The sequence below is a fragment of the Zingiber officinale genome, chromosome 9B (assembly GCF_018446385.1).
Source record: "Zingiber officinale cultivar Zhangliang chromosome 9B, Zo_v1.1, whole genome shotgun sequence".
Lineage (NCBI taxonomy): Eukaryota > Viridiplantae > Streptophyta > Magnoliopsida > Zingiberales > Zingiberaceae > Zingiber > Zingiber officinale.
In genome coordinates, this window is record NC_056003.1 from 46,375,742 (window position 1) to 46,386,339 (window position 10,598).

The following is a 10,598-nucleotide window of genomic DNA, read 5'->3' on the forward strand; positions in this document are numbered from 1 at the left end:
GCAGCGGAATTAAAGAACCAGTTGTATCTTTCCTTTGTAGGTAAAGACCTCTTGATCTTCTACTGTATTCCTCTCCTTATCTTGGATGTCTTGTGGGCGATGATCTACCAAGACAAAAAAAAACCACCCTTCTTCTCTTCTTTGTTTCCAAACTACCGACCACCAAAAGGAGGCTCTAGGATGGGCGCCTTCTCCTCTTCTTCCTCTCCTCCAAGCCACCAGCCCTAAGGTGGAGTTGGAAGAGATTTGTGCCGCGGACCCTAAGGTGAAGAAGGAGAACCTTGTGCCGCCGGCCCTAAGCAAGAGAAAAGGAGAACCTTGCACCGCCAGTCCTAAGCAAGAGAAAAGGAGAACCTTGTGCCACCGGCCCTAAGCAAGAGAGTTGTGGAAAACTTATGTTTAGGGGGTGTCACCTCCCCTTTTTATAACCCTTTCCATTGGTTACAAAGAAAGAAAAATAACATAATTCTGTTTAGAAAAAATCTCCCTTTTATAACCGAATTCTGTTAAGGTGGATGTGAGGCTTTATATAGAGGCTACAACAAGGACCTAGAGGAGGAATTGGTTTAGGCCTCCTGATTGACTTGGGCTTCCTGTGTTTGGCTCAAACACTCAACTTAAGTCTATCAATAATAACACATACCACTAAAGGGTTATTATTGAACTATCGCATCAATCCCATATTGCAATATGGGCTCCTTCTTATCATGAGTGTGTTAATCTCCCTGTGTTTAAGATATTGTATGTCCGTTAATTAAATGAGTTATTGACAACTCAATTAATTAACATCTAATTCCAAGAATAGTACCACTCAATTTTATTATCATGTCAGACTAAGTCCACCTACAGGGTTTACATGATAATCCTTTTGAGCTCCTCAAGGGGCATCATCAGCCTAAATAATTAGAACACAGATTCCTTCTATAATCAACAACACGCCATATAAACAGTACTATTTTTCAACTCATCGGGTCTATTGATTTAACGAATAAATCTCACTCATTAATAAGTTAAAGAAATAAATACTAGGTATACGTTCTTGTAATTATATAGGGATTAAGAGGATGCACATCCATAATAACAGAGGTTCAATTCTTTTATGTAGTCAGTACAAATCGAACAACCTCAAATGGTCCTGCTCAATACACACATAGTGTACTAGTGTAATTTTATAGTCAAGACAGATTAATACCAAATTACAATACAACCGTTCCAAAGGTTTGTCTCAATCCATCTTGGTTGTGAGTTACTATTTATAATTTATAAGGAACTGATAACATGATCTTCTGTGTGACACCACACACCATGTTATCTACAATATAAATTAAATGGACAACTGCATTGGCATATATATAAATATAAAATATAAACATTTCACCAAAATGATTATCATTTCAAAATATTTCAAAACAGATGTTCATGCAAAAGCTAGACTTATAGTATACATCCCAACAAAGGGGTTGCCCCGGTCCCTTCCTTAGGAGTCATGCGGAGCGCCCATAGTACGCTGGGGAGCTCATCTACCCAGCTGCCTCCCATATGATCGAGCCAGGTGTGCAGGACTCGGAGGATTTCCTGATTGGCGACCTCCGCTTGCCCGTTACTCTGAGGGTAGGCCATTAAGGTGAAGGCTTGCTGAATGTCATATCCTTCACACCATTCTCGGAGTCTCTGATCGGCAAACTGTCTTCCATTATCTGAGATGAAACGATGGGGGATGCCGAACTGATAGATGATGTGCTTCCAGATGAACTTCATGACCATCTGTTCAGTTATTCTTGCCAATGACTCGGCTTCAATCACAGTAGCCCCTCCATCCGATCAATATGAGCCACTAGGGCTACCTGCTCGATCGGTTGCGCTATGATAATTGGCAATAATGAGCTGGCTAATTTGGCCAGCTCATCTGTAGCTTGGTTTTTCGACCGGGGGATTTTATGTATGAGGACCTCCCAAAAGTCGGCCTTTAGTTTTACGAAGGCTTCAGCGTAGAGCTTAAGTCGTGTGTTACTTATCTGGAACATCCCGGTCAGCTGCTGAATGGCCAATTGAGAGCGCAAGTGGATGAGGACCATGATGGCCCCAACCTGCCGAGCGGCTTGTAAACTGGCTATAAGCACCTCATACTCGGCCTCATTGTTCGTGGCTCTGTAGTCCAGCCAAACGGACAACTGCATCCGTTCCTCTTGGGGGGAGATGAGTAGTATACCGATCCCACTCCCCTGCCTCGTAGATGAGCTATCAACATATATCTTCCAAACGACTTCCGACTCAAGATTTTGTACCTCAGTGATAAAATATGCCAAGGCTTGTGCTTTGATGGTCGTTCGGGGCTAGTACTGGATGTCGAACTCGCTGAGCTCTGTTGTCCATTTGATTAGCCGTCCGGACGCTTCTGAATTGAGGAGAACTCTCCCCAAAGGACTATTGGTCATCACGATGATGGAATGCATGAGGAAGTATGGGCGGAGCCTTCGAGCGACGAGAACCAACGCATAAGCCAATTTATCGAGATCGGTGTAGCGAGATTCAACGTCTTTCAATATATAACTTAAGAAATACATCGGTTGTTCCTCGCTGTTTTGCCTGACCAGCGCCGAGCCGACTGCGTGCTCGGTTAAGGATAGATAAATTCGGAATGGTTCGTCGACAATTGGCTTAGCTAGTACAGGCAATGAGTTAAGGTATTCCTTAAGGTCTTCGAATGCCCGGTCGCACTCCTGGTCCCATTGAAACTTGGTGGCTCGGCACAACATCTTGAATAATGGTACGCATCGGTCGGATAATTTGGAGATGAACTGAAACAGTGTTGTTATCTGACCGGTGAGACGCTGAGCTTCCTTGAAATTCTTGGGTGGTGGCATATCTTGCAGTGCTTTTATTTTGCTGGGATTTACCTCGATGTCCTGCTCGGTGACAATGTAACCCAGGAAGCGCCCACTCTTCGCGCCAAACAGACACTTGTTCGAATTCAGCTTGATCCCGTACGTTCGAAGTGTCTGGCAGGTCTCCTCGATATATGTACATAGGTCAACCGCTCGGAGGGATTTAATTAATATGTCATCGACGTATACATCCATGTTACGGTCGATCTATCACCGGAATACTTTATTCATTAGCCTCTGATAGGTAGCTCCAACGTTCTTCAATTCGAATGACATGACATTGTAACAATATGTCCCGTCGGCCGTAATGAAGCTGACCTTTTCCTGATCTTCCCGAGCGAGTTGCACCTGGTGGTACCCTTGATAGACATCCAGCATGCATATCAACTCACACCCAGCAGTTGAGTCTACCATCTGATCAATCTGAGGTAGTGGGTAGAAGTCCTTCGGGCATGCTTTTTGAGATCCCGGAAGTTGATGCAGACTCACCACTTGTTGCTTGGCTTAGAGACCAGCACTACATTTGCGAGCCAGCTCGGTAATTGAACTTCCCGTATGTAGCTGGCCTCCAGCAGCTTATCTATTTCTGCCTGGATGATCAGATTTTTCTCGGCGCTGAAGTCTCTCTTCCTTTGTTTTACTGGCCGAGAGTCCGGTCAGACATGAAGTTCATGTTGCACAACGCTTGGGGAAATTACAGGGAGCTCGTGCGTCAACCATGCGAATACGTCGTGGTTTTGCTGGAGACAGGCGTTAGCTCCGCCTTCTGTTCAGCTTCCAGATCGGACGCTATGAAAGTTTTTGCTTCCGCTCGGCGAGGATGAATTTGCACTTCCTCTCTCTCCTCATAAACTAGAGTAGGTGGTTTTTCAGTGATGTCACTTACCTCTAGCCTGGGAGCCTTCCGAGTGGATCTGGCTTCGGTCTTGACCATCTCAACATAGCACCGCCGAGTGGCTAGCTGATCACCTCTGACTTCTCCCACCCGGTTGTGTATCGGAAACTTGATCTTCTGGCAGTAGGTTGAAACTACTGCTTGAAACTCATTGAGGGCCGGTCGGCCCAAGATAACATTGTAGGCTGAGGGGGTGTCTACCACAATAAAGTTAGTGGTTCTGGTCCTCCTGAGTGGCTCATCTCTAAGCGATATGGCCAACTTGGTTTGACCGATCGGCAGTACCTCATTGCCAGTGAACCCATATAGTGGGGTCGTTATTGACAGTAGTTCACCTCGATCGATCTAGAGCTGATCAAAAGCCTTCTTGAAAATTATATTCATCGAGCTCCCTGTGTCAACGAAAACTCAGTAGATAGTGTAGTTAGCGATTACCGCTCAGATGATGAGGGCATCATCATGAGGGACTTCCACTCCCTCGAAGTCCCGGGGTCCGATGCTGATCTCAGGCCTACTTGCCTTTTTTTGGCTGCAACCTACTGCATGTATCTCCAGTCGACGAGCGTATGACTTCTTGCCTCGGTTGGAGTCCCCGCTGGTCGGTCCGTCGACGATAATGCTTATTTCTCCCCGAGTGGTATTGTTTCTATTTTCCTCCTCCCGAGCGGACGACCTATGCTGCTCGCGAGAGGTTAGGGGATGATCAACACTTTCCCTCTTATGATGGTGTCATCGCCCGAGTGATCTTCTTGCCTCCTCCCGCCGCCCGACAGGTTGATGCTCGTCAGTTGGGAGAGGGAAATCGGCGACGATAGCCCCTAGGGGTAGGTCTGGCGGTTGGCGTCAGACCGCGACAATCGCTTGTGTTATGCGACGTCGACTGGTGGAAGGAGTAAAACACGGGTGTCCATAACTTACCTTTCAATGTCTTTAGCTGGTCGGACGCCACATGCTGCACGGTGTGCACCCTTGTTTCCTGGTGAGGTCGGTTTTCAGCTCTTGGCTCTTTCGGCGGTTGGTGGTCGCTCGACGGTCGACGTTTGGTCGGCACCGAGGGTTCGGTAGGTACCTCCTTCCTTCTTATTGCTTGGGCCTCCTCCATATTTATATACTCATTAACCTTTTTGAGCATGTGGTCGTAGTCGTGGGGCAGTTTCCTGATGAGCGACCGGAAGAAGTCTTCCTCGACGAGCCCTTGGGTGAAGGCATTCATCATTGTCTCAGATGAGACCGAGGGGATATCTATAGCTACTTGATTAAATCGCTGGATGTACACCCGGAGAGCTTCTCTTGATCCTTGCTTTAAAGAAAATAAGTTGACGCTCGTCTTCTGGTAGCGCCGGCTGCTTACAAAATGATGTAGGAAGGTCATTCGAAAATCCTTGAAGTATTGTATCGATCCGTCCGGCAGTCTCCTAAATCATCGTTGTGCCGAGTCGGAGAGTGTGGTAAGTAAGACCCGGCACTTCACCCCATCTGTGTATTGGTGAAGTGTGGTCGTGTTGTCGAACTTACCCAAATGGTCGTCTGGATCGGTCGACCCATTGTACTCTCCAATAGCCAGTGGATTGGTCATCTGGATCGTCTGGCCAGCATACGTCATAGTCCAGGCACTCAGAGTTGGATAAAATTTTAGAGATAAACTTTCGTCAAGGTGCAGCCACGTTAGCTTGATGGGGGCGCTCGGGAATTGATCAAGGCTCCCGGATAGAGCTATTACAAGAGGGTTCGACTAGCACCTCATTACGACAATTTTCTACGACTTCCATGCTTGTGCGCTACTCTGAAAAGCTCTCGACGACACTCAAATGTTGCTCCAACGACAACGCCTAAGATACTAATTCAAATTGTCGGTATAATCATTTTGGTATTGTACTTTCAATTTCATACATTTGTAATCATTCTAAGATTTAGCGGATTATCCATAGAAAGTACTCAACGAGTGCGGATCTTAGAGTATGAGTCTTCACAGATTTCAAATTAAGTAAAAATAAAGTGTTAGTGATTATTTCTTAGCTTTTACTTTTTATTTCCTCTGTTTTTATTACTCCCAATTTTTTTATGAAAAACGTAAAAAAAACCACGAGCATTATTCATCCAATAAACATGTATCAAAGTATGAATAAAAGTATATACAATCTACGTACATAAATTACTTAGAACACCAAATAATTTCTTCTGATTAATTAGCAAAATAAAATTATAATATTATAACATAACCTTACCGTATCACAGCTTATCATATCACACCAAGTTGCTTTCTTAGAACGCCAAGCAACTCTCACTATACCATATCACACCAAGTAACGCTCACCCTATCGTATCACAGCTTAGCCTTATCAAATTAAAATAAGCTCCGCTCATATACTTTTCATCAGAACCCCAACAACTTCAAGATCATAAATCTCAGAACACAACAGCTTGTATCAAAATATGATTGCATAATCCATTTAATTCCCATCCATCAAGTACGCTCATAGTAATAGGCCAGTAGGCGATCTCCACTTTATCTCTTAAAAGATCGTTTCAATGCTGAAGCGGGGACTCTATTTGCGAGTACTATTTTTTTTTTTTTTGTGGCAGGTGGATACTTTGACCAAGAACGCCCAATGTAATCTTTTCACCAAATTTGACACCAATGCATCCCGCAATAGAAGATCGAACCGTGATCTCTCATGTGCATCCAAAATGGCTTTACCATGCGCATTAGCCCGGGAGAGCCTTGTAGATGACTTTATCTTCAAATTTGAGGATTTAATGGGGTCTCTCACTACAAGATTTAGAGGTGGGCTAGATTAATCTTCTGTTGGCCGAGTTCACAAGAGATCCGAGTTCACTTCATGTGAACATCTTATTTTTTTTTCTTATATTTCATCGATTTTTAAATTTTTATTGAATGATTTTTTTATTATTTATGATATTATTGAATTAATTTATCTATAATAATATTTAATTCGTATATTGAAAATTTGAAGATTATGATAGAAGATCTAGCTGCTTACACTGTGTTAGAGGGAGTCCAACTGACAGTGAAGTAAAGATAGTTGTCTGTGAGCATGGCATGGGATCATACTCAAGCATCTCATGTAAAACCTCAATCCATAGATACTTATCCTTGACATAGACATAACTTGTAATGATATGTCGATGTGAAGAACATATCCAGGGCCGGATCCATAGGGGGGACGGTATCGGCGGTCACCCTCCTTTGTCGGTAATGAAATCCTTAGTAGTATGGGGTTTCACCGGTGGAGGATATCGTCCTTTGTTTCATGTAAAAATCGTCCCTTCATATATGAATTTTTGGATCCGTCATTGAACATATCGATCTGATCGTGACAGCCACAGTCAAGTGTCATGTCATCGAGTACGCCTTTTGGAGTGAAGGCTTGGCAACAGATGGAGTTGTCGTGGCCTCGAAGGCTTGAGCTTAGAATGATGGGAGCACAATTGCTTATGTGGAAGAGTTCTTTTGAAAATTTCATAATCAATTTTAAATCAATTTAATCTATTTCGACCATAACTCGATCAAATAAAATCTAAATTAATGTAGATTTAGATCAACATAACACCTATTTGATCGATTTTGTTCGATCCTAATTTAATTTTAATTTAACGCCTTTACTTGATATCGTATTTAATGAAATTTATATAGATAATAATAAAAAAAAATAGACTATAAATTTGGATAATCATACATAAACATGAAGGCTTGCGTGTCTGCTTGCGGGTGAGACAGTAGGAACAAGACTATGGACTCCTTTCCAATGCAGACGAAGCCGCTTATTCACCATATATTTATCTTCCTATGTGAGCTTGATTTTTTCCCATCAATGATGTTTAGTTTTTTTTTTTTTTTTTTCTTCAAATTATTTCCATTTGTTAAAGTTTCATAATCTTCCTATGTGAGCTTGATTTTTTCCCATCAATGATGTTTTTTTTTTGTTCTTCAAATTATTTTCATTTGTTAAAGTTTCTCATTATACTTGAGATTTTAATTTAAATATATAAAAATATAAACTAATTTAACAATTAAATTTAAAACATTTAAAAATTAAAATATCCATAGTCGTGATTAACCTCTTAAAAAGATTTATGCTCTATGCTCTGTCACATCATTATCACATCAAAAATTAAAAATCTTATTTCTTTTAAAAACTATTCTTTATTATCATAAAATCTTTTTTTTTAAAAACCCCACTTTTTTTAAAATTCTCTCTATCCTTTCTCCACTATTACTATTTTTTTTATAAATCTTTTTCCACTATTTTTTTTATAAATCTTTCTCCATTATTTTTTTTTATAAATCTGATCCTAAAATTTTGATACAAATTTATAAAAAAAATTATAAACTCTATCTATGTAATAAGGGAGAGATTTATATTAAAATATTTATAATATACATTACATGTTATAATCCTCCAACTGCAAATGTCTTTAATTAACTAGTTAACTAATTACTAACTATTAATCAAAAATAATTTAACAACTAAGTACAGTAGCACTTAGTATTCAAATATTTACTCCTTACCAATAATAATATAAAATAGTCATTTTCGACCGAATTTCACTCTGTACTTAATAATCTAATATTTAACAAATAATTTAATATTAAAATAAATAACACTCTGGCCGTTTCAGACTTTGACGATGTACAATTGATATCAAAAGATCACTGAGCATCGACACTGCTGTCACAGCTCTGTCGAAGCATGCGCCGGAGCACTTTGGAATGAGGCAAACTTGGATCCCCCATCATGGCCCTCATCCTAAATATTTCTTCTGCCCGGGCCAACGCCTGGTCCACCGTTTCCTCCACCATCACGCCCCTTCCCATATCTCCTTCTACGGCGTCTGTCGCTCGAGTTATCGGCTTCCTCGTGTCCACGAACTCTATCTCCGACAGAGGAGACGCCTTGTGATGCGCGTAGTACCTCTTGGAATCATCCACAAACTCCACCTTTTCGTTCGACCAATCCTCTCGATCAATCGGTCTACCGTCGAACCCGATGCAGGACGTCGACCAATCCTCTGTCTCCGCTTTTTGCTTCTGTTCAGCGGCTGCCGCCTTGGCTGTCTGTCCCACGTCTTCTCCCTGAATGCATATGTAAGTATATGTAGTAGCTTTATGACCAATTAATGGATCGCAGGAATGAAAAATGTGCTAAGCAACCAATTAATTTAATAGCCACCACCTGAATGTCGTCGGAGTTCAGGGCAGTGTCGGTTGTTCGGGTGGTGGTGGAGGAAGAGCGTCGCCGAAGACGGAGAAGGACAACGTGAGAGGAAGGATGAAGGAAAAGTGATCGGGTCCTTACTACAGGCACCATTGTTTCCGTCGGCTCGATACACTCCTAAGTGTTAATCGAAATTGGGTTGGTATAAATATAGAATGTGTTCTTTTATCATACGACGTGGCAGGAAACTTCATTGTGTAGTGGCTTCGGGAAGAAATAACACGTATCCAGTAGTTTCGGGAAGAAACGCGGTGGATTCCGTAAGAATAAAGACGCGTGTTCTTATATTGTTTGTGATAAAAGATGAATATATTTGTTGTTAATTTATCCTAAGATCAATATAAAGGAAGTAAATTATGAACGTCTATTAATTTTTAAAATAATGACTAACCTATATGAGAGGTATTTAACTTAGTTTTACCGAAATTTAAATCTCAAACTTCATTATAATAATATTTCATACGCTAATCATTAGATTCATCCGAAAAGATATTGTTCTTATATTTATGAGCTACTGCCTTAGTTGCTTCTAGAGGAAGCAACATTGATGCATCCTGGATAAATTTGATTAAGCCGTGGATTTTTTTGGATCTAGATTTTCCTTTCCGTATAAGACGCACTAAAAATAATTATAAAAAAATTATTATAAAAAATTTATGATGAAAAATATTTCATCATAGAAAAAACAATCCCTAAATTTTAGGACAAAAAATTAATTAGAAATTAAAAAATATATATCACAAAATTGATAAACCTAGATATGTGATAATTTCTTTTCATCCTAAATTTAACGACTAATCTAATTTTCATTATAGATTTTTTATTAAAAAAGATATTTTGCTGCCAAAACTTAGGCGACGAAATTTGGAATTCCTCGCATATTTTTTAGATGAATTCCGAAATTCGTCATAGAAATAATTTTGGTGTTTGTTTCATATTTCTGTGATGAATTTTGGGTAGAAATGAAGCTCATGATTATTTAGATATATAGGAGAGTTTAGTTGAGATTAATTCGTAATCAAAGTTTATCATACTCTTAATTATCTTATAATAACTCTAAAGCATATATGATGATTCATCATTTTAAACTCGCAACACATGAATATTTTTATCCTATTACCTATATCAATTTTAATTCTAGGGGTCTCATCCCGATGGTAAATTAAGACATGTTAATATACATATAAATAAATCAATATTACATATAAATAAATCAATATTAATAAATGATTATTTAATTTTAGTGTTGGAAAACTTTAAAGATGTTGTAAGAATCCATCTTTCCATCAAATACACCATACTACATGCCATATGCTTCACTAAAATAAATCTAATTATTTGCATATTTTTTAATTTGAGTTAGTGTTGTCTCAAATTCTTTTTATTAAAAGAGAACTTTGTTTATTTGCTTTTATCTGACCATCTCAAGTTATCCAACATTGAAATCTTATATAAAGCTAATATTAAGGTTTAAAATCTTGAGTCATATTGATGTTTCAACTTTACCTAAAATAATACTATTGCAATATCGTATTAGAGATTTAATGTACGGTGCCGATGGAGAATTGGATAAAGAAAATG

The 10,598-nt window shown here is 39.8% G+C and overlaps 1 protein-coding gene across 1 annotated transcript; it reads right to left on the minus strand.

Moving 5' to 3' along the window:
- Nucleotides 1–8,181: 8,181 nt before the first annotated feature.
- On the minus strand, nt 8,182–9,134 carry LOC122024681. The gene is made up of 2 exons (XM_042583353.1): nt 8,976–9,134; nt 8,182–8,875 (listed from the first exon to the last, which is right to left on the minus strand). The coding sequence occupies exons 1-2, from the start codon at nt 9,108–9,110 to the stop codon at nt 8,453–8,455; spliced, it is 558 nt and encodes a 185-aa protein (XP_042439287.1). The 5' UTR covers nt 9,111–9,134; the 3' UTR covers nt 8,182–8,452.
- Nucleotides 9,135–10,598: the final 1,464 nt, after the last annotated feature.